Source organism: Exserohilum turcica, assembly GCF_000359705.1.
Source record: "Exserohilum turcica Et28A unplaced genomic scaffold SETTUscaffold_3, whole genome shotgun sequence".
In the NCBI taxonomy this organism is placed as follows: Eukaryota; Fungi; Ascomycota; class Dothideomycetes; order Pleosporales; family Pleosporaceae; genus Exserohilum; species Exserohilum turcicum.
In genome coordinates, this window is record NW_007360136.1 from 2361917 (window position 1) to 2383634 (window position 21718).

The window sequence follows — 21718 nt, forward strand, 5'->3', positions numbered from 1 at the left end:
GGATAGCTCCTCGATGGAATCTCGGTCAAGCAGCAGACGCCAGGTCTTACTCTGCAACCCGGCATCTGTGCGAGGCCTGAGCGGCGCCCAGACGACGCGCTCAGACACTCGGTGCAACCTTTCTCCGACAAGTAAATAAACACCACGCAAGTAGACTCTATAGCTCTCTATCGAATACAACCTCTTGTATACCTCGCGATTGCTCCCTAGAGCGCAGCCCCTTACACTTAGCTACTTACTAAAAAAGCTATAGCTTGTTATAGGCGAGAGAGGCCTAACTAACTAGTATGCATTCACCTATTATATAGAAGAAGAAAGATATAGAAAAGAACTATCTAGAGGGCCCTCCTTTTATAGTTATTATTTGTACAAACGCTTAGACCTTTAGTCTTGTAACGGGCTAGGTAGCCCGCTACAGTACAGATAGCGGTGGCTATCTTATGTATCAACTACGCAACGATATCAGCAGCTCTGATATCTTGTGCCAGCCTTTTTGGCGCGGTGGGCGCGTTGTAGTTGCGTGCGCAGTCTAATAGGACTCGACCCGTTACACTAAGAGCCTATTTTAGGCTAGTTTTTAGGCTATATAGAACACTAAAAATTAAGCAATATAGCTAGTTTTTAAGCCTTACTTTTTTTTACTTTTATAACTTCTGTTTTAGCTGCGCAACACTACTAGATTTTTATTAACATACTAGCTATCTTTACGCACTAGAACTTACTATAGTACGGCTATATTATAGTAAGTAATATAAAATACTACTAATGTTTTAGCTAAGCCTACTAATGCAGACCCCTGCTCAGTGGTAGGCTAGATAGCCGCTTAGTGGTAGGACGAATAACTTTTGCCCATGGCCACTTGCTTTTTGTCCAGGAGATCAAATCGACGCCGACCCCCATCAATGTTGGCGAGATTAGCTCTTGGTTCCTGATTACTCAAGGCCCGACATGGCCAGCAGCCCCACCGGGAACCTACATATACGAGAGAGTAAGCTGCCAATCACAACAGGCCCGGACTAAAAAAGGCGCGGAACATCCTGTGTTGGGTATCATTGGGTCAATTGTGACCTACGTATCTACTAGTACATGTTACTGCCTGCTTCCCCGAACAATCGCTATAAGCGCACGACCAAGCACCCGCTCGCTTTTCATACCCAAACGCCGCAGTAGGCCCAAAAAAGAAACCAAGTTGGCCCACCCTCTAAAAGGCATACAGACCTCTCATGTTCCAAATTGCCTCGTCAATCATACTCGGCGTCCATTCCGCACCAGTCAGCTGACCCGCAATGCTCTCCCTCTTGTCCCGAGGAAGGACCAGGAAGCGTTCGATGAGGTCGCCGTCAATGACACTTTTGACAGGTGCATAGTAGCTGCGGAACGCGAGATGGTCGCGGCCAGACAGCGGCTTGTCGTCCGTGCGCAGTTGCAGCTCCAGCTGCTGGAACATTTTGTGCTGGCGGCGTGAGTTGAAAGGAATTAGTGCGCCAAGGGTGCCCTGAAGACCAGCCCAGAATACGATGCGTTCACCCCCTGAAAGCAGGACCGTCTTCTGTATTGAAATGGGAATGTCGTTGGTGAAGTAGTGCGCGATGAGATCAAGACGATTGGGAGTGCCACCCAAGTAGCTCTTATCCACGAGGAGATCAGAGCCGTCTGGAGACTCGTCGGAAGATTCAGATACCTTCTGGGGGCAGCGCACAAGCCATATGTTGCCAAACTTATCGCCACCCACAGTCGTGTCGTAGTCCAGCATCTCTGACGCCGTAGTGTGACGAGCAACGGTATCGTCGACAAAGGGGATGAGGCGGTTGGGGTGAACCTGCTCCTTGTGCACAACATACGTTACAGACTGTGCTTGATCCGAAACAACCAACCGACTACCCTGGGTTTTAATACCAGTGATGCGAGTCGGTACGCAATTGGGTGCCTGCGCCTTACGGAGAACCGACTTCATACCGCAATCGTAGAGGCATAGGTGACGTCCGACACCAGCGATCAGTTTGCCCTTGAATGCAAGTAATGCTAGAGGCGGATCACTGACCGCGGTTTCGTGGAAAAATTCTAGCTCGCGCCCAGTTGGGTTGATCTTGTACACCTGAATGGATGCGGCCGAAAACGTGTATGGTGTGAAGCTCAAATCCTTTGCAGTACCAACAGCAAGGAACGCTTCGTCGCCACGGCTCTCAAAGAATACGAGGGCAGCACTGACGAGTGATTGGTTGCCGCTGAGTTCAACAGTGTGAGTGACCGTCTTCTCAGTCACAGGATCGACTACTTGGATGCAAGATGCCCAGCTGCCCTCGGCTCTTGGGTAGCCAAAGTCTACTGCAGGAAACTCTTCGCTGTTGGCCGCGCCGCCGTTAGACTGCTCAATTTCCATGGAGCCATTAGCGCCATCCTCCTTCTTGGCACCACTCTGTGCCATCAGCTGTTGGCGTCTTTCAGCATGGATGGTGTTGTTATCGCTCTGAATCACATAGAACACGCCTTGCTCGTGATATCCTACCATCTTCCTCGGTGTGTACTTCAAAGGTATGCTCTCAAAAGTGGTGTTATCCGTCAAGTCGTTGAAAGTAAAGATTCTGCCGTAATTAGCATTTGGGTTTGAAGCCAAACAAGGTAAAGACCAAACAGGTGATTGCGTTCAGTAGGAACAATTGGAACCAAAAGGTTTGAACCCTCATCGTGTTTAAGGAGTACAAGTATCATCACTGCAATCATGAGAGGAAAGAAGAAGAGTTTTGCTTACCGTAACTCATTAGCGCTCACACAGATGATTCCCTTAAATTGTGAGCCATCAAAGTTCCACGCAGACTTGAATGGAATGTAGTTCAGCGGTGTGAGCTGCAGTACTCCAGTACGAGGATGGGTATAGCCTAGCCATGGCCGTGAAGTCATTGCTAGGATAGCAGGCTCACCGGCGACGGCCACCTTGGCGAATTTGATGGGCTCAGGGCCAAGGAAACGCCTCCGGGTATCGCCGATATCACCAGTCATTTCATCTAGTACAGAGCGAATGTACACACCACTTCGCAGACCAATGTGAAGAAATTGACTATATCCACGAGGCGACTTGTCCGTCATCAGGTTGATTGTCAAGTCGCTTGGCGGCGACGTGAGTGCTTGGACGGAGATGCCTCGCAGGATATTGCCCTCCATGTCAGGACTCAGGTTGAATATCCTCACAGTCTGGTCACTGCAACCAACTGCCAAGAAGAAGGCACGCACACTACCCTCTGGGACATCGGGCATTGCAAGACAGTTGATGGTGCTGTCCAAGGAGATCTCTTCTTCCGCCATGGCAAGCGACCCGTCGGAATCGCACTCAAAGTACAAAATCTGTCCAGAGCTGAGTGCGATTGCGACTTGCCGGTTGTTGGTTGCACACGCTACAATAGTGCGGTGCGCAGGAGGTTGCCAATCAGTCAGGCTAGCGTGCGTCGCGCTGGCATCGTCGTTGGGGAACTGAATGCCCTGAATGTGTCGGATGCCCTTTGGGTGAATCTGGATGATGCAGTCCTCGCCAAACTGCTGTACACCAAGGGTGTTTGTGTCTGGAAGAAAGCCAGTGTTGGAGGCTTCTTCAACATCATCACCGATCTTCAAAACGAGCGTTCTGCTGTGGAGGCAGAGGACAATGAGAGTGTCGGTCTCATCTTCACTCGTCAGCTTCGTTGTCCAGACATCAGAAGCGTTCTGTGGCAAGGGTGACTCGATGAGATCCAAAACTTCCAGAGCATTCCTTGTGGTACGGAAGGAGCTGCGACCACCAGTGCCGTTGATAGTGTATATCTGTGGCGCATCTTCCAATGCAGGATTGGCGACTTCCATGCCCATAATCGGATTGAGGCTGGGCATGGACTCTACAGCAGTGAGGTTGACCAGAGCACGAGGCCGGAAGAACGGAGGTGCGAACGAAGCCTCTGGGTCAATGGGAAACTGGTCGCTTTCAAAGACCGGATCCGGAGTCTCGTCACCGAGTGACTCCAGCTCATAGAGAATGCGATCCCCAGACTCACAGGCAGCGTAGACGAAACCGGCCCTGAGAATGCAAATACTTGTCGTGACTGGAATCGTGTCAAAGTACTTGATCTTGATCTTCTCGACCGTGCCGTTGGGCGCATCGACAGTAAGCTTGAACACGTCGCCATCCTCTGTCTGCAAAAGGTAGAAGAAATCACCTCCTTTGAGGGAGTACAAGGTACCGGCAACAATCATCCGCTTCCGATTGGGGTCCTCGGTCGCTCCTTCGCGGCGCGGAATCGCCAAACGGCGAACGCTCGACTTGTTGTTGAAAATCCGACGGTATGTAATACTGTCCTCTCCGCAACACAAAACACCACTCGGCGCATTCGGGCCTCCTGGTACACGGAAGAGAGTGTTTGCCGTGCGATCGACTGGCTCCGACCATTTCCGTACGATGTGGTTGAGACCGAGGTCCAGCTCGTAGTACACCAGCTCCTTCTTGATCTCATCATAGGCCTCGCCCGTAGGATCAGTCTCGGAGTTCGAGTAGTCTACTTCGAGCGTGGCAAACATGGGGTTGTCGTAGCCAACGTCGAGACCGATGAGGCAATACACAAGCGTTTGCGGCTTGTGCGCCTCAAGCGGTGATGAAATGGCAATGTCGGTCTGGCCACTTCGGGTGAGAATGTAGACAAGCTTGTTCTTCTCCGTCGAGGCAATCATGATAGCGCGCCCTTTCGGGTCGGCTGCCAGATACTCGCCCGGCACGACACGTCGTATTCCAGACTTGCCGAATGTCTCGAAGTGGAGCGTCTTGAACGTGTGCTCATCCGGGAGGTACTCGTATGTCACCAAACGTCCGGAGTCGGTGGTTATGACAATGTGGTCTTACAGAGTCAGCAAGGCTTCTTAGTAGGAAGTGCAGTCCAGTCCACCGCGGGCTCAGGGAGCGGCGAGCTCGAAGGTGTCGTGTGCTTTGAAAATCACTATACTGCTTGTAGCGGGGGAAGGGGGAGCGACATACCTTTGGTGCCGCCCGCAATTCTAAACTTGGCTATGCGACGAATGATGCCAAACACATCTTGGGAGTAGAGCTCTTGGAAGCCCTTCTGTCGCCGCGAAACCTCGAGGATTGCTAGCCGCGAGCCGCTCGCAGTAAGAATCTGCTGCTTGCCGTTTCCGAGGAAGTCACCAGAGATGGCGTCTTGTGTCGCTGTGGGCTGCTTCACCGTCAAGGCGTACAGCGACATGGAAGAGAAGCTCGTCATGATGGACGACGGCGGGCGCTGGCCCAGGTATTGCTGTTGCGTCTATGGTTCGGGGGCGCCTGGGCTGGTCTCGAATCAAGGTGTACAGCACAAGATCCAGATAGAGCTTGCGAGTTTGTCAAAGGTGAGTGCGCGCCAGTGTGGAACTGCGCGGCGGGAGAAAGCTGACGCGGGCAGGTCGAGCATCTGAAATCTTTACGCGCAAAGAGGCCAAAGCTCCTCGGATCCAGTGTCGGTCCGACCCAGCCAATTGGTGGCATGGCCCCACTAAAATTCTACGTCGCAAAGTCTACCAGGGCGCAACGGCGACGCGAGTGAACAAGTCGCCAGGTACAGATTGACTGCCGTACCCGACCGCTGAGCCGTTCACAACCACCTACCTAGTCCGGAACAGTCCTCTTTGCCAGACTTCAGCTTCGCCCATCGTCCGCCAGCGCACCTCGCTCCGCAATCATGAAGCGCAAAGTAGGCGCTTTGGAGAAGCTCGAATCGGACCATGCTGCGCTGCGATTCAAGCTGAAGAGGGACCCTCAGTCATACAGGGACGACTTTGAGCAGCAGTACCAGCAATACCGGACACTGCTGGACTTGTTCCTCGCCGACCCCTCTACTACAGACGGAGGTCTTGTCGCGCTGAAAGAGTAAAGCCACCACTTGTTGTGCGGGGAAAAGACTAATTTCCTTCTTTCAGTCTCATAGAATTCGTATCGCACACGGCGAACCTATACCCCGACCTCACGCTACCCGAATTTCCACAGAGTCTTATAGACCTGCTGGCCACGCACCATGAAGTCCTTGAAATGGATCTGCGCGACAAAGTCGTTGGCGCCATCTGCCTGCTCAAGAACAAGGATGTGATCGACTCAGTCACTCTTCTCAACACATTGTTTCCAATTCTGGTGGCGACGAACTCAAAGTCGCTCCGAGCTTTACTCTTCCAGAAGATTGTGTCGGATGTCCGGTCTTCAAATGCGAAAGCCACGAATCACAAGGTCAACAAGGCGCTGCAGACGACCTTGTATAACCTCCTCGAAGCCGACACGACTTCCCCACGCGGTTTTCTAGCTGTTAAAATCGTAAGGGATCTATGGAAGCGCCAAGTATGGGCCGATGCGAGGACTGTCGAGGTGATGCGATTGGCTGCGTTGAGCGATAACGAGAAGACTATTGCAGGTGGAGTCAGGTTCTTCCTGGGTGGTGACCAGGAGAGAGAGGCAGCTGCCGAAGATAGCGACGACGATAACGAGTTGGACATGGCCAAATTGAGACATCAAGTGGGCATCAACAAGAAGACCAAGAAGAAGTCACGCGAATTGAAGCAAGCCGCTGCTACTATGAAAAAGAAGGAGAAAAAGAAGAATGCTCCACAGTAAGTGCCATTGTGCCAGGCTTCTCTGTCGAAAGCTAATCAATTGTTTCCACAGCCCATTGAATTTCAGCGCCTTGCACCTTCTCCACGACCCCCAAGGCTTCGCCGAGACGCTTTTTTCAAAGCACATCCAAAATTCGAAGAACAAACTTTCCCTTGAGACGAAGCTCTTAGCCCTGCAGCTTGTGACGCGGCTTGTTGGATTGCACCAACTCACAGTACTACCGCTGTACTCGTATTTCTTAAAGCACCTCACACCTCGGCAAGCGTCAGTCACCACTTACCTCGCATGCTTAGCGCAAGCTACCCATACATACGTACCGCCGGATGTCCTCGAGCCACTGATCCAAAAGATTGCAAACGAATTTGTGTCGGAAGCATCAGCCTCTGAGGTTGCGGCAGCAGGATTGAACGCTATTCGTGAAATATGCGCACGCCAGCCCCTGGCCATGACGGACACACTGCTACAAGACTTGGTCATGGTATGCAAAATTCCTTCTACTTCGTTCCTAGGCCATTCGCTAACAGTTACAGTACCGTAAATCGAAGGACAAGGGCACAATGATGGCCGCCAAGGGTCTCCTCTCGCTATATCGCGAAGTTGGTGCCGACCTCCTCAAGAAGCGTGATCGTGGCAAGGACGCGACAATGGGTATCCGTGCCGGCACAATTCAAGAGCGACGTTATGGTGAAGAAGCCATTGGCGAGATTGAAGGCATTGAACTCCTCGAAAAGTGGAAGGAGGAGGAACGCAGGAAAAAGTTAGAAGCTGCTGGACTGGACCCTGACGCAGACAACGGCGATGTTGAGCTCGAGGACGACGAGGACGACTGGAAGAAATGGGAAGTAGAAAGTGACGGTGACAGTGACGACTCTGGAGGATGGATCAACGTGGAGAGTGACGGTGAAGACATTCAAATCAGCGACTCGGAAGACGAAAAAGAAGACAACAAGGAGCGGCCAAGCAAGAAAGCAAAACTCAACAGCGCAACACCCGCACCAGGCACAGACGCCTCCAAGAGCGAGGAACCAGAAGCCAAATCCATATCCAAGCTCCTCACCACGACCATCCTCACGCCCGCCGATCTCAAACAACTGCAAGCCCTCCGCGCCTCATCCACCATCACCTCGTCGCTGGCCTCGCACAAGCGCGCCCAGCTCCTCGCCGCGCGCCACCCCGACGAAGCCATCACAGCCGAAACCATCGAGCTCGCGGCCTCGCTCGGCAAAAAGAACACAAAGGAAGAGAAGATCGCAATGGCAAAACAAGACCGCGAAACAAACCACATGTCGCAGACAGCCAAGCGCAAGGAAAAGCGCCATGCAGAGGGCAAGAGCACTACCAACCAGGACAAGGCTCGCAAGAAAAACTTCATGATGACCCTGGGTAAGGCTAAGAGCAAGAATAAGAGGAGCTTGGGCGATGTCAAGAAGACGCTGCTGGGACATGTGGAGAGGAAGAAGAGGGGTGGGAAGAGGGGAAATAAGGGGCATTAAGTGTTTTTGTGGTTTGTGTATGTGTATGTGATGGATGGGGGGTATATATGTTGTTCGTCTCTTTGGGAAAAGTTCATACATGGACATGGCAGTAGTGAAGAAGAAGAAAAAATTAGACTCCACGATACCCGGATACACGCCTCATGAATAGGATGATTTGTCCTTTCTGCATGTTGAAAGTTTGGACATGGTGCTTTTGGCAGACTCGATCTTTGTATAGAGGGGATGCGGCATCGCACTCTTGTACGTACATGAAAGACTCTTTGCCTTTATATACATATACTCTCTCTCTCTCTTTCTTTCTCTCTGTTAGGCCTTCTCTTCTGTTCTCCTTTCTGCTGTCCATTACATTACACCGCTCGCGGTCCCCATCCCAGTTGCAGTCCCAATTACTGCCTTCACTTGAAGAAACAACTCTTCCGTTTCCATCACTACGTAATAACAAAACTAAAGAAAAGACAATTACACATACCACTTGCCTTGCCCGGATACTTGGGTCACACTCCCCCTCTCCATGCTGCAATGCCATATATCGATTTCGTTCCATACTGATTTTTGTATTCGAAGCCGTGTGTTCTAAGTGATGAAACAAACAACCCGTATTATGTGCTTGGTACACGCGACATCCATCACACTCGATGGGAATAAGATGTGCCGGGGGAGGGGGAGGAGATTAGCAGCGGATATCGGATTTTGCCACGTCCAGTTGACATGTACTCAGGAAGTAAACGCGACTACTTCGCATTGTTCAGGCTCGCTTCTGCTTCTTCTTCTTCTTCTTCGTCGACGTCGGCGTTGTGCACAGCATGGGTAGTTAGATTTTTGTCTTCCGAGCCACGTTGCTGAACTGGATTCGAGAGTGTCTTGTCCGGATTATCGCGTGTCGGAGGAAAACTTGCGACGGAGGGAGAGGTGGGTGCAGCGACGCCATAGACGTCAGCGACACCGTGTCCAGTGCCATCTTGCCACATATCGGCTTTGGCTGAAAAGACTTGTCTCAGTCGTTTGTCGTGCTCATTCAAAGCTGTGGGCGGTAGCGTCGGCGTTGGAGTTGGCTGGGTGTCTGGACTAGTAGCGTTGGTGGTATCTCTCTTCTTGCGCGCACTTGTGTCCTGAGATTTGGAATCTGACCATGCAGCCATGTGCTGATTGAGGAATGCTAGCATCGCTTGGATATCCTTTTGTAAGCCTTCTTGATTGGTTGAGTGTGGGTAGATTTGAAGCAGAGATGTCATGAGCGACGTGCACTCGATCAAGCGGGGGATGTTCAGTGTCGGCTGGGGTTGGGGTGTTACTGGCTCACTTCTCAAGGAGTTGCTTTGAGGGGTTGATGATAGTCTGTCGCCTCTTATCTGAATCAGACCACGCGTAGCAGGCTCAATATGCGTAGTGAATTGTTCACTTCCACCGGTCGTAGTATCATCGGGGTTGGTGTTGGTGCGTCTCTGCTGGTGCGGAGATGTTCTTGGTAATGACCGAGTATATTCGACAACCTTCTTACGGAGAAGTTCCTCGTGCGGAGAAGGAGCCACAGGATACAGCGTTGGCGGAATTGGAATCTGCTGATACGGAGCATAGACTGTGGGAAAGCTTGGCTGGCTATACTGCTGCGCGAACGTCTGCACTGGAACAGGATATTGTATTTGGAAAGGAACAGTCGGTGCATTGTATCCCCAAGCGGTGTTATGACTGAATTGAGGGGCGGAGCTCGTCCTCATATTCATCGTTCGGTAGGTGTCATGACTCTGGTGGTTGTGGGGCATGCTTCCATTGGCAGGCAACCCTGGTAAGCCTGGCCTCAGAACGCCATAGTTGTACAGGTTCCTATACCCGTTATCAATAAACCTGTGAGGTTCTGGCAACTGTCTATCGCGGCGCTTTCGTTTCGAGGCTCGGACTGTTGGACGAGGGGGTGACGAGTTCTCGTTGACGACGATCGGGTCATGGGAGCTACCACTCATACTGACGGACGGCTTCGAAGCCAGAGTTCTCACAGTGGTAAGGTTAGTTGGATTAGAGCGATCGGGTGAGATATTTTCTGTTTCGGGTGCTTCCGTCGAGCGAACCTTCGAGACCTCGTCGGTGATGGGTGAAGTGAGACTTGCATCACGTTCACTAGGGTTATCCGAGAGCGCTGATTTTGGCCGAGTACCGGGCACTTTTGTACCCACTCGGATGATCTTGACCCTCTTTCTAGAAGGCTTCTGAACTTCGATGGTATCGCTGCTCAGTTGAGTGAGTCTGGTCTTCTCGATGCTAATAGCCGGACGGTTTGCGTTTGCGTTTGCGGTGCTTCGCCGAGTGGTGACCATGATTCTTTCGTCTTGCCTCTCGAGGTATCACTGCTAACGACCAGAGATATACCACCTCTTCCCGATTTTTCACTGAATTGGCATAAGACAATGCCGTGGTATGCTCGATTGATGGAAACGGTCACTTGGAAAGCTGTGTTCGTATTGTGCACGCGTTGCAGTGGTCAGTAACTCGAAGAAGAACTTGAGAGGCCGGGAATCAGCACGACTCGTAAACAAAGTTATGATGTTCCCTATATGATGATAGAAGGTGCTGCGTGTGGGGGAAGGGACACCCATTGTGTCAAGGAAGGCGCAACTCGCACGAAGAGCCGATATTGAGTCGAGGAACATGGGGAGAAAATCACAAAAGAAATGGGAGATTTCAGCAGTCAATCTGTTGCCAAGAATGCACGAAGCTTTGCCAGCTCTTCCTGGTCATCAAGTCCATTGACAACCCGATCAATCGCGCCATCATCCCACACAATGCCATGCCAAAGCAGCACGCCCATGTCTCGCATGAGTCTTATCTCGTGTTCGCGCGCTTTCAAGTCCGGCGCAGCAGCGAATAGGCGCGACCAAAACAACTCTCGGAGTCGTGCTGTTTCTCTAAAGTATACCCATCTAGGCACAGTGTCCGATGAGGCTGGCAGCAGGTATCCGAGCAAATGCTCGAGTCCATATAAACACGTCCCAAACGGCAGAAACTCTGCCTCGGCCCAGTCGACCACACCGGTGATCTCCCACCGGTTCTCGCCAACGAGAATATTCGATGGTATGAGATCGCCGTGATTCAGAATAGTGGGGTAGTCTATCAGATTTTGCACAGCTGATAGTACCTTCTCTGCTCTTTCTCTCAAGGCTGCGTCGGGCAGCTCTGCAGCGAGCTTCTCCAGCCTGTAGATGATGCTTGAGCCGACTTTGCCGCGGCACTGTGAGAGGACGTTGTCTGTGATATCTTCCATGGGCGAGTCAGCTCGCGTCGCTCTGGCTATCGGTGACGCCGGCACTTTCGATGCAGATTGCCAGCCTTGCACTATGAAATCGGCAAAGCTCGTAATCAATGTCTCGAGTTTTGCTTGCGCTTCTGCTGTCAAAGTGCATGTACGCGGCAGCAACCAGCGGAGAGGTGTACCAGCAAGTTTGTCCATTCCGTAAGCTTTCAGATTTGCCGGTAGATATAAGTCCAGGACCGCGACGGTTGGTGCCAGTGAGGGATACGTCTTCTTCGCGACATGTGTGATGTTGAGATCGAGCGCGTGAGGCGCAGGCCGAAGTTGGACGATTAGTTCATCTCTTCCTGTTTCTTCTAGACTTCTCGTTGCTGAGTTGCCATGTCCGTCTGAGCCATCATCAATGTCGCTCGCAGGTGCGATCCGCATGGTGTAACTGCAGTATCCCTGCTCCTCGAACTCGTCTACCCGACAGCCTGAATATCTGCTCCGTAGAGCTCTTACACACACCTCTTCATCTACTCTAGTCAAGCCAAAGCGGCCCCAAAAACCCTGAGACATGATGTATACTCAGCTCTAACGAGCGTTGGGATGGGAGCTTGCAATAGATTCAAGCCATGGCACAAGATGGGTGCCGCGCCGTCTATCCCGTGCCGCATCAGCGATGACAGGCAGACGCAAGCCTGTTCGCTACACATGCTGGAGCCTGAGATTGCGTGGTGTGTTGCACTTGGTCGTGGTTCGCTGAAATGCTGCACGTGGGAGTGGGAAGCGGGAAGATGAGGAGGGTAGGAAAGTGGGGGTGGAAGTGTGATGTGCATCCCCATCAGCTTCCTGTGTAAGCACACCTCGATGAAATTAGTCATGGAAAACGTCGGCCCTCTGAATATAGACATGATCAATAGAATCTGCATATTGGAAGACGATACACTATGTGCCTTCTAAATTATTTCCCCTATTTTAATAGACTGATGATGACAAAAGAACGCCGCGCCAAATCTGAGTTGTCCTCCACCAAAGCCAGCTCAATTGATCGGAAGAATGGTATCATATGTAACCCCCCCAGCTTAATTCTCAAAACACACCGACAACTACACTCCTGCTCCACTTAGAAAACGTAAACGGCAACGGCAAAGGCTGCAGCTGCAATGCCGACGAATGATTGTGCACTGATGGTAGAGATGGCGCCAGAAGTAGACTGAGGAAGTGTGCTGCTGCTGGTTCCGCTTGCACCTCCAGCGGCGCCGCCGCCTGAGCCTCCCCTCGAGCCTCCATTGGAACCTCCGCTGGAGCCTCCGCTGGAACTACCAGTGGAGTTACCTCCATTGGTGGGCGAGGTGCCAGTAGAGCCACCGGAGCCAGGAGCCTGGCCAGGGGTGATGTTCTCGGTGGCTTTGGCAGCGAGCGCAATGAAGGCCTCCATGGTCTTGGCACCGGTTGTGGGTCTGGACATTGCTGTTAGCTTTTGTCTCGAAAAATAATGGACTGAGATGGACGCTTGACGTACGCGTTGATAGCTCCAACCATACCAGCCTGGCAATGCTTAGCCTGTGAGCAGTAGAACCAGATGGGCTTCTTGTCGGTCACACGGATAGTGTATGTCAGGACCTCCTTCTTGGCTTCAAAGGAAGCATTGGTAGGCATGAAGCCAGAGAAGAAGGCCGTGGTCATGTTGGGCATAACGTTTTGGATGGGCGTGCACGGCTTGTCAAAGGTGGCTTGGACGACTGAGTGGTTCTGGATGCATGATTAGCACAGGCACGCGGTGGGTGGCAGAAGCAGCTTCGGGACATACCTTGGGGTGGAACTGGAACTGCACCATGTCGCCTGGTTCGGCTTGGACATTGTTGGGGTAGAAGGCCAAAGAACCGTTGGGTCCTCCGACCTGAACAACGTGCATCATGACCATTCCCGCCATTCCGCTTGCCGCAGGGGCTGGCGGCATGCTTTGAGCGCATGAGAGGCCCGCGAGGGCAGAGACGATGGCTGTCCTTGAAAAGTACATTTTGAAGAAAATCGCAGGTTGCTGAGGGCGGTTGTGTGAATTAGATGCGCAATACGGTATGCGTAATGCTGAAGGTCTCGTCAAGAGAATGTAAAGCGGCTAGCGCTCTGGGGTCGTGCAACTGAAAGGTGGACTAGCCAACGTGTGTATTAAAAGATAAGGCTGGAAAGACCGTAAGGCGTGGTAAGAAAAGGATATGCAAGGAAACCTGAATACAAAGCAAGAGGAAACGTGAGATGCAAGAATGGGACAAGACAGGCCTGAGGAGAGGACTTGAGGGCAGTCTTAAGGCATAAAGGATTTGGACTCTGTGGGCGCGGCGGTTAGCAGTCCATCCGATACATGGGGTTGGGGTTGCGACATGTTGGAGGCGCATAGTGCTTCACCCTTGTGGCTCGGCAGAACCCTGTATGGTGAGGCTCCGGGCGAGGTCCCACTGAGGATGCGCGGCCGTCACGTCTACCAGACGGATGCTGATGATTCTTGTTCTCGCATGTCGTGAATGCACACGGCTGGAGCAATCAAGGCGCAGCAGCAGTTTCCCTGACATTTTTCCCGACATGTACATGCTGGGTGAGGGCTGTGTGGCGTAGACGACGTGGTGAAGCTGGTGTTGGTGCGAGGCGGTGCGGTACCAGGGGTTTTGGCGATGCGACGCGCTCCGCGTTCCGTCTGTGTTTGAGGGCACTCATACCGCGCTTCAGACGGCGTGTGGCAACGGGAATCACTAAACCGACCAAGCTAGGCACCCGGAAGTTCTGTTTGCGAGATTGTGCATGACACTGTGGGCGGGTTATGAACACGATGGCGCTGGGCACGATGTTTGAATGGAGACCCCATGGCCAAGTGATGCAAACCTGTCAAGATGTTGCTCCCTTCATTTGCTTGTCATGTTGTTTCAGCCTCGGATCGGCTCTATAGATAGTTACACACTATTTCGGGCTCTGATATATGGGTAATGTGCTGCCTTACCCGCTGCGATGTGGTCGAAGGTGCTGCACCACCAAGGCCTTGGCTCAGTTGGCGCCCCATATTCTGGACCACTGCCCGAGCGGTTGGATCTTGTTTAATCCAATGTATCAAAACAGCCTGTGTATTCAAACGACCAAGGTCTCGGATTGCCGCTGGTAACGATGATACATATTCGTCATGGTTGCTGCTTGTGGACATGAATTGCCTCGGTAAACGTCCTGGTCGTGCATGCATGTGGATTGCTCAAAAGTCGAGCACAAGCTGTGGTGTCAACCTCTCGAGATCTTCGACCTGCAAGAATCCGTCGACAACACCGCCGTCCTTGGCGGCGGCCTTTCTCTCGTCTTTGCTCCTCAAGAAGGCCTCGGTAACGAAGATGTCAATGTACTTGCCCACCAGCTTCATTGCACCCGTCTGAATCTGCATAGTGGGGTCGTCAAAGTTCTCGAGGAGCAGGCGCGCCAGCAGCGGCCGAGGTATGACGGGTTCAGACAAGGTCGTGTTGGCTGGCGGAGGATTGGAGCGAGCTGGCGCAGTCGTGGGGCCGACGTCTTGCATTATCGAGTCAAGGTCGTCACTGTCAATTTCGTCTGCGAGTTCCTCGGCTGCAGCGTCGTCATCGTCATCGTCGGACAGGTCAATGACTTGGGCTGGCGGCTGGAAGCCTTTTTTGGACGCGGCTGCATTGCTCTTATTTCCACTTGGGCGAGATGCCGACGCGGTCGCAGCGCGTTTGGCCGTCGTGGATGCTTGGGCGGCGGCGTTGACGGGACGCGGGGGGTTGAAGGCAGGCCCCTTTCTGCGGGCGGTATTGGCTCCCCCGTTTTTCGGTGGCATGGTGTATTGAGGCCTTGACGGGGTTAGGGGGGTATTGGTTCAATTGGTGCGCGGGGTGCAGTGACGCTCGCACTCGGTGGCAGTGGTGGTGGTGGTGGTGGTGGTGCGCCCGCAGGCGACCGAAGACGACGCGCGCTGTCACGTGCGGCAGCAGAGGCCGCGGGACCAAAGGCCAAGGCCATGGTATTGCATTGCGACATGTGCGTCTTTTTTCGGCTAGCGTTTCATTTGCCAAGACCAAGGCTGATGTGCATGTGTCTACGCCTGTGTCGTTGTGGAGTGGGCGTACAACCTCAACCGAGGGTATATGCTGTTACAGCATTGTCGGGACCACGCATGCAGTGGCATCCAGCATGGCAGATGGGCAAAGTAGCATGTTTCCAAAGCCAGCCAAGTTGCATGCGAACTGCTGTTGCACCGGACTACGGACCCAGACGATGAAGATTGATCCTTCGCGCCCGCGCCACCAGGCTATCTAACGAAAGCTTGACCACAAATCACAGCCCAAGCAACGGGCCGCACGGTCGTGCGTGGGAGCGCGGAGGGACAATGGCGGTACCAGTGTGCTACCAAGACAATATGGGAGTGCTTGGGGGTGCGAGGTGGCGCAACGGAATGGTGGCATGCAAACAAAGGAAGAAAGCCATTGCCCAACTAGTCAGTTCATCAAAGTGAAATGTGTGCGGAGTCGAGGCACAAGGTTGCACCATGCGAGGGGCATGGTTGGACAGCAGTGGCAGCGGGCGCTGGGGAAAGAAAGGGTCTTGACGTGCAGCGCGCATGAGGGGGCCGTCGGTGGATGGATAGCCAAGTCAAAGGGAATTGCTTGTGCCCTCTGGTTTCGGCTGGCGCTGGCGTCCCGCGCGTGGGTTGAGTGTGGCCTGTCGGTTGGACTGGGGCGCAGCGCATCGTTATCTGCTCGGGCGGGACTGCGACGGCAGTTGTGCGCTGGCCGTGGGCGGTGTTGAGCGAGCGAGGGAGGCCTTGAAGGGCGGGCTGAAGAGAGGCGGAGGCGGAGGCGAAGGTGATTCACGGGCGCGGCACCCATCCATCCATCTATCCATCCACCCACCCACCCACTTGGTGTGGCGAGCGTGAGGCCGGATGCGGAGGGGCCACGCGCCGCGCCTTGCCAGAAGCGGGCGGCAGAGGCTGTTCTGGGTAACAATGGGTCGCGCAGAGCATCTGGACTGCGCGGTCGCTGACGACAGCACCGGCGTGGGACGTGTAAGCAGGCAGCGCGGCGGGCTCCAGACTCGCAGGCCAAGAAGGCCAGACAGGCCACGCATGGCCGGCGGCGACATCGTGGGCGAGACGTCGATATCATGCGGCTCATGCTGGGCCGGCTTTGGCGGGGTAGGCGAAGTGGCCCCCCCTCGCCGCCCGACCGGGCCTAGTGCTTCAGCTAGCATCGCAGCGTCAAACCTCAACTCGGCTGGCCGTCGTGGGTAGTGCGTCGTGGGCAGTGGGCAGTGGGCAGTGGGGAGGTGTAGTGCGTCGTGCGTGCTGCACAGTGTGTCGTGTGCGGTGCGTGCCGGGTGGCCTGGCGCACTTGGGGGCGGGCAGTCCGGCTGGCGGCGGTCGTGGTGGTGGACATGGTGGGCGTCGTGGTGGTGGTGGTGGTGGTGGTGGTGAAGGCGGAGGTGAAGGGGTCGCCCTTTCCGCCGCGGGCGGTGTTTGTTATCTCCTGCAAGAGGCAGTGGCGTATCACAGCGAGGGGAGGGGCGGTGGGCACTGCTGGCAGGCGCATCCGTCTGGCAGGCGCGGCAGTCACGGCCATAGTACAGTCGCAGTAAGACGGGCAGTCATGGTGGCCGAGGGCGCGCGCGGGCTGAGAAGAGGACAAGGGCACAGCAACAAAAAGACGGTCGGCATTAGGCGTTCTATACGCGATGGCTTGCTGAGCGTGCTGCGTGCTGCGTGCTGCGTGCTGCGCGGAGCCTGCCAGCCCTCGGCCAGCCGCTCGCGCTTGTCCGCGTCGGTGCAGATAAGGATGCAGGCGCACAGCCGCCGCCTCGCCAGAGCCAACGTCAGAGGCCTAGTGCCGTCTCGCGCAGACACCCCAAACCAGCGCAAGAGACGATGGCGCTGCTGCAACAGCCCATCCTGGTCGCCGAATGCCCATCATCTGCCATGGCCCAACTCCACCCGCCGCCGGTGCTATACATACATATACATTCACGCCCTCCGCTAGCCTATTACATCGCCTGCCGCTTCGCCATTTCCTCGCATCCCCAGCGTCCCGGCCTGCCTGTCTGCCTGTCTGCCTGTCTGCCTGCCTGCCTGCCTGCCTGCCTGCACCCGCCGCTGCCACCGTCTTTCCTTTTTCGCTTCTGCTTCTTCTTCGGTGTCCTCTTCTTCTTCTCTCCCTCCTTCTCCTCCGCTCCCTCTTCCTCTTCCGTCCGCCGTGGGGGGATTCGCTCGTCCGCCAGTCATTGCACCACAGTGCACCCTTACTCAAGAACCCCGTCGCCCCCCTCGACTGCCGCCTCTCTAGATAGCCTGTCCCCACTGCGCCTGCGACCGTCCTCCTGTCTGACGTAGCAACATTAAAGACGTGCATCTTCAGCGGCCCGCGCACTTGCACGTTGCACCAGCACCATCTTCATCTATATCTCGGCCAATCCCGTCCATCCTTGTGCTCTAGGCAGCCCGCTCGCCGCTTTCAAGCAAACACCACACACACGCACCAACACACCAGTCACTGGCCAAAATATCCACTCTCCCTTGGTCGCTTGCTCCTCTCACCCTCTCGCCCGCTCACTCCAGCATGCCTCACTCGGCCAACAATTCCACGTCCACTCCCACCAAAATGTCGCGGCCCTCGTCAACCTCAACCTACTCTGGTACTGCTTTTCCCAAACAGGCAGGTGCCGCCCTGTTGTGCCCCGACAACACTGGAGCAGGACAGCCCTCGCCCTCGCAGTCGCAGTTCTCGTTTACATCTTCGCCCTTTTCCATGCTGGAAATTGAAGACAGTTCGCGCCAATATCCCCAAAGCACAACCGAGAATGCCTACGGTTCGCTGCGGCCCATGACGTCCAGTGCGCGTGCAAAGTTCTTCGAAGACCAATTCTCCTACAGAGGGACCGTCATCTCGTCGGCTCGCGAGCGCATCTCCAAAGACGCTCCCATTGTCGCTGAGTTGCGCACCAATGTCATCGTATGTTTGCTTCCCGTCCTGCTCCACCCTGGGTGCAACTCGACAAATCACTAACCCGGCGTAGATCAAGGACGAATACACCCTGGTCACCGACTTGTCGCACCACCTCTCAACGCGCTACCAAAGGCCCGAGGCCTCCATCATGATCACGGTCAATCACTCTGCATGCCTTCTTCTTGGCGGATCCTTTGAGCCGACTTACATCCTGACCATCAACGCGCTGCCCGTCCAAGTCCAGCCCATGACCAACAAGCGCAATGCAGCTCTCATCCAAACCTTCATGGCCGAGTCTATTGGCGTTCCAGCCGACCGAGGCATCGTCAAGTTCATTCCCATTGTCGAAGAGAATCTGGCGACCAACGGCATGACTATTCTAGGCGAAATTGAGAGGCTGGAGCGCCAGCAGGCCGATGAGAACGGTACTACCAACGTCAAACGCGGCAGGACCAAGAACTCGCGCAAATCCTCCGTGTTCAAAGCCAAGAGCACCATGCAGCTCTCTCATGGCTCTTCCAAAACCGACCTAGCCTTGAACCCAGCCATCACCTCCGAGGTTCCCCTTGACGGACCACTCGATTCCGCAGTGGCCATCAATGAAACGGCCATGGACGAAGAGCCTGTCAAAAGCAAAATGACCAACAAGAAATCCGAGCCCATGCTTTCCATGTTCAGCAAGAGCAGCAGCGCCAATCTAGCACAGCGGCCCATCACAGCCGACCGGCCCGTCACGCCAGGTATCAACAAGCGTCACAGCTTCTTGAAGGTTTTCCGTCGATGAGGGGCCAACACACAATGTTCGACATTCTTTACCGTTTATCATTTTGTTACAAATGTGTTGCAGGGGTTGCCCTGCGACAGAAACCTGCCTTTTGTGTACACACACACACACACACACACACACACATCCCAGCATCTGTCAGATTTTGCATGTCGCACCACGATTACACGTCGACATGCGACCAAACAGCATTGTAAGGAGTTGGGGAAACATTCATCGTGGTTTCAATACTCTCTCCATACCAATATACCCCCTCGCATTTCCTTTGTTCCCAGCTTTCTGGTATTTACATAGAGACATTAATAGCACGATTTATTGATTACCACATTATCTTGCAGCATCACACGGCTAGCGCACATGGCGTTTGCCGATGATCCACAGACAGAGTTTGGCCAAGAGAAAGGGGCCGCCATCAACGCACACCCCATGTCTCATCGTTTCCTGCGCGCGGACGCGGTTCGGTCGCAGACTCAACAACCCGGAACACTGATCGCACAGCCTCCGTTATCGCGTCTTCTTTTCGACTCCTCTTAATCCAACCTCATGCCTTTTTACGCCGGATTGCCGACAACCCCCGCTGTTACCGCTGCGCCAAACCCGGACCTTATGCATGCACATTATAGCGTCTGTGTCAACCATTCTTCTTCTTCTTCTTCTTCTTCTTGCCGAGTTTTTTTTCCTTCTTTTCAACTCGTATCGAGAGCCACCGTGACAAGAAGAGAGAAGGAAGAAAAAAACCCCCCACAAGACAGCATATTGGAAGTTAACCATGGTCTATGTAGGTGTAGGCTCGGTGCGCAAAGAAACCGTTTGACATAAGCTTATATCTATGGACGTAGCTAATGTATGTATGTATGCAAGCTTGCGTGCTAGCGGCACACACATACCCCAAGTAGTATGTATACGTAACGACCAATAAGCGCTATTGGCGCTAGGGCCCCCTCCAAAGAAACAATAGTTGCTGGGTTGCGTGAGGAGAAGCCCTAAGCACCCCGAGGGGAACCGTTGAAGCCAAGTAGGTGTCTGTAAGTAGTGCAATCCAGTCTATCATTTCTTCTTTTCTCTTCTTTTTGGGCATGTGTGATCCAAGTCTGCTCTTTTTTTTTCATTAGCACTCCTCACTGTTTTCCTTTTTTCGCTTTCGCTGTTTTTGCTAGTGTCCGTCCATGGTCAGTATCCATGTTACATACCATACATATACTATATATCAGCTGTTTTTTTTATTCCAGCCCCGGAAATCCGGGAACCTGGGCGGCGCAGAGTCAGGGGCTTTTGTGGGATGCGGGGGTTTGAGAATAACTAGAAGATGCTATGCAGCTGCATATCGTGCTGTGCTGTGGAACAAAAATATGTAGTTGTTAAATGGATATGCTAGGGGTGTAGGCCACAGCTTAACTGTTTAGGGCAAAGGCAGGTCTAAAGTACCAATAAATGTTAGCCCAATCTAAAATATCTGTGCGTAGCGTTATTCTCTAGCGCACAGATAGAAAAGAACAGCTTTACCCCCCCTTTTATAGCTAACGTGGTTCATAAGCGAGTTAGTCACCTAAGCGAGTTGGTCACTCCCCACTAGCGCGTCGACGTTGATACCACAACGCGTTATGTCTTAATAATATAACTATTAATTAACTTATCCTAAATTAGATTTTTAACTTACTTTTTTTAAATATCTAATTACAATATGTTTAAAGCTAAAGACGCGATGCCTCTATCTATAACGTGCCTTAAAGTATAATATCTAATTAACAGGCTAGAAAGCACCCCTAACGCAACTATAAACTAAATTTAAAGCGCCTAAATAAGTTAGAAGAGGAGGCTATTATTAGACGTATTTTTAAAGAGTCTGCGCGTGGATTTACCCCTACAAAGGCTAAGGTTTAAGCAATAGCTAATAAACTATTAGAGGAGCGTAGTAGCAACCCTATTAGTGTAAAGGGCTACGCCAGAGAGGTATGACCTACAGGTCACATAGTAGTGAATCACATGACTTTAGTTACGTAACCAAATAACGTAGTTAGCTACGTATAAACAAGCTTAAGTAAGGAGGAAGACTAAAGGTCTAAGCGTTCGTACGAGTAACAACTATAAAAAGAGGGCCCTCTAGATAGTTCTTTTCTATATCTTTCTTCTTCTATATAATAAGTAAATGCATACTTATTAGTTAGGCCTCTCTTGCCTATAATATAAGAAGAAAGATTAACACTCTTTAATCTCTCTTGTACGACACAAGAGAGACTAAAACAATGTAAGAAGAAAGAGATAGAGTTATAAGGAATGCTACTAGCCTCTAGCCTAGCTATGCTAGACAAGGAATCTATCGCCTTTATCTATACAATAAGAGGAAATATCAACTAGCTAACAGCTAATAACATACAACAGGCTAAACAGCTTAAGAGACAGGTAGTTACACACTAGGAAATAATATCCTAGATTAAGCTTCTAATAAGGCAACTTTAAGAAGCCTATACAATGTTAAGGAGTGGTAGAGCTACTTGATATATCAGCGGTAGCTCTGGTTGATCGATAGATCTAGCACTCGGCAGGTATTTGCTAGGGGAGAGGAGATTGAGTAACTGAAGTAAAACTGTGATCTGATTGACTGTCTAGTAGACTGTTGGG

At 52.7% G+C, this 21718-nt stretch overlaps 8 protein-coding genes across 8 annotated transcripts; 2 read left to right on the forward strand and 6 right to left on the reverse strand.

Moving 5' to 3' along the window:
* Positions 1 to 1044: 1044 nt before the first annotated feature.
* SETTUDRAFT_163898 (uncharacterized protein) lies at positions 1045 to 5248 on the reverse strand. The gene is made up of 3 exons (XM_008029470.1): positions 4991 to 5248; positions 2750 to 4853; positions 1045 to 2582 (listed from the first exon to the last, which is right to left on the reverse strand). Exons 1-3 carry the CDS (start codon positions 5232 to 5234, stop codon positions 1202 to 1204), a joined length of 3729 nt encoding a protein of 1242 aa, XP_008027661.1. The 5' UTR covers positions 5235 to 5248; the 3' UTR covers positions 1045 to 1201.
* Positions 5249 to 5647: 399 nt separating this feature from the next.
* Positions 5648 to 8190, forward strand: SETTUDRAFT_163899 (uncharacterized protein). The gene is made up of 4 exons (XM_008029471.1): positions 5648 to 5875; positions 5926 to 6603; positions 6659 to 7085; positions 7138 to 8190. Exons 1-4 carry the CDS (start codon positions 5688 to 5690, stop codon positions 8098 to 8100), a joined length of 2256 nt encoding a protein of 751 aa, XP_008027662.1. The 5' UTR covers positions 5648 to 5687; the 3' UTR covers positions 8101 to 8190.
* A 644-nt stretch (positions 8191 to 8834) lies between these two features.
* Positions 8835 to 10412, reverse strand: SETTUDRAFT_32429 (uncharacterized protein; the record flags this gene model as incomplete). The annotated part of the gene is made up of 1 exon (XM_008028838.1): positions 8835 to 10412. The coding sequence occupies one exon, from the start codon at positions 10410 to 10412 to the stop codon at positions 8835 to 8837; it is 1578 nt and encodes a 525-aa protein (XP_008027029.1).
* Positions 10413 to 10783: 371 nt separating this feature from the next.
* SETTUDRAFT_91435 (uncharacterized protein) lies at positions 10784 to 11905 on the reverse strand (the record flags this gene model as incomplete). Its single annotated transcript, XM_008029472.1, has 1 exon — positions 10784 to 11905. One exon carries the CDS (start codon positions 11903 to 11905, stop codon positions 10784 to 10786), a length of 1122 nt encoding a protein of 373 aa, XP_008027663.1.
* Positions 11906 to 12473: 568 nt separating this feature from the next.
* SETTUDRAFT_81904 (uncharacterized protein) lies at positions 12474 to 13349 on the reverse strand (the record flags this gene model as incomplete). The annotated part of the gene is made up of 3 exons (XM_008028930.1): positions 12474 to 12789; positions 12852 to 13081; positions 13140 to 13349. Coding segments are annotated over 3 exons (756 nt in total), but the record flags the coding sequence as incomplete, so codon positions are not given.
* A 191-nt stretch (positions 13350 to 13540) lies between these two features.
* SETTUDRAFT_163901 (uncharacterized protein) lies at positions 13541 to 14021 on the reverse strand. The gene has a single exon (XM_008029473.1). The coding sequence runs from the start codon at positions 13915 to 13917 to the stop codon at positions 13732 to 13734; it is 186 nt and encodes a 61-aa protein (XP_008027664.1). The 5' UTR covers positions 13918 to 14021; the 3' UTR covers positions 13541 to 13731.
* Positions 14022 to 14295: 274 nt separating this feature from the next.
* On the reverse strand, positions 14296 to 15175 carry SETTUDRAFT_172139 (uncharacterized protein). Its single transcript, XM_008029474.1, has one exon. The coding sequence runs from the start codon at positions 15156 to 15158 to the stop codon at positions 14565 to 14567; it is 594 nt and encodes a 197-aa protein (XP_008027665.1). The 5' UTR covers positions 15159 to 15175; the 3' UTR covers positions 14296 to 14564.
* A 2462-nt stretch (positions 15176 to 17637) lies between these two features.
* SETTUDRAFT_163902 (uncharacterized protein) lies at positions 17638 to 19218 on the forward strand. The gene is made up of 2 exons (XM_008029475.1): positions 17638 to 18321; positions 18386 to 19218. The coding sequence occupies exons 1-2, from the start codon at positions 17929 to 17931 to the stop codon at positions 19097 to 19099; spliced, it is 1107 nt and encodes a 368-aa protein (XP_008027666.1). The 5' UTR covers positions 17638 to 17928; the 3' UTR covers positions 19100 to 19218.
* Positions 19219 to 21718: the final 2500 nt, after the last annotated feature.

Bases quoted from the DNA above. Each gene is read 5' to 3' on its own strand.
- SETTUDRAFT_163898 (XM_008029470.1), bottom strand. From the start codon at position 5,234: ATGACGAGCTTCTCTTCCATGTCGCTGTACGCCTTGACGGTGAAGCAG. The intron at 4,854-4,990 runs GTATGTCGCTCC...TGACTCTGTAAG, and splicing joins AATTGCGGGCGGCACCAAAG to ACCACATTGTCATAACCACC. The intron at 2,583-2,749 runs GTAAGCAAAACT...TAATTACGGCAG, and splicing joins GTGAGCGCTAATGAGTTACG to AATCTTTACTTTCAACGACT.
- SETTUDRAFT_163899 (XM_008029471.1), top strand. From the start codon at position 5,688: ATGAAGCGCAAAGTAGGCGCTTTGGAGAAGCTCGAATCGGACCATGCT. The intron at 5,876-5,925 runs GTAAAGCCACCA...TCCTTCTTTCAG, and splicing joins GGTCTTGTCGCGCTGAAAGA to TCTCATAGAATTCGTATCGC. The intron at 7,086-7,137 runs GTATGCAAAATT...TAACAGTTACAG, and splicing joins TGCTACAAGACTTGGTCATG to TACCGTAAATCGAAGGACAA.
- SETTUDRAFT_163901 (XM_008029473.1), bottom strand. From the start codon at position 13,917: ATGTACATGTCGGGAAAAATGTCAGGGAAACTGCTGCTGCGCCTTGAT.
- SETTUDRAFT_172139 (XM_008029474.1), bottom strand. From the start codon at position 15,158: ATGCCACCGAAAAACGGGGGAGCCAATACCGCCCGCAGAAAGGGGCCT.
- SETTUDRAFT_163902 (XM_008029475.1), top strand. From the start codon at position 17,929: ATGCCTCACTCGGCCAACAATTCCACGTCCACTCCCACCAAAATGTCG. The intron at 18,322-18,385 runs GTATGTTTGCTT...AACCCGGCGTAG, and splicing joins AGTTGCGCACCAATGTCATC to ATCAAGGACGAATACACCCT.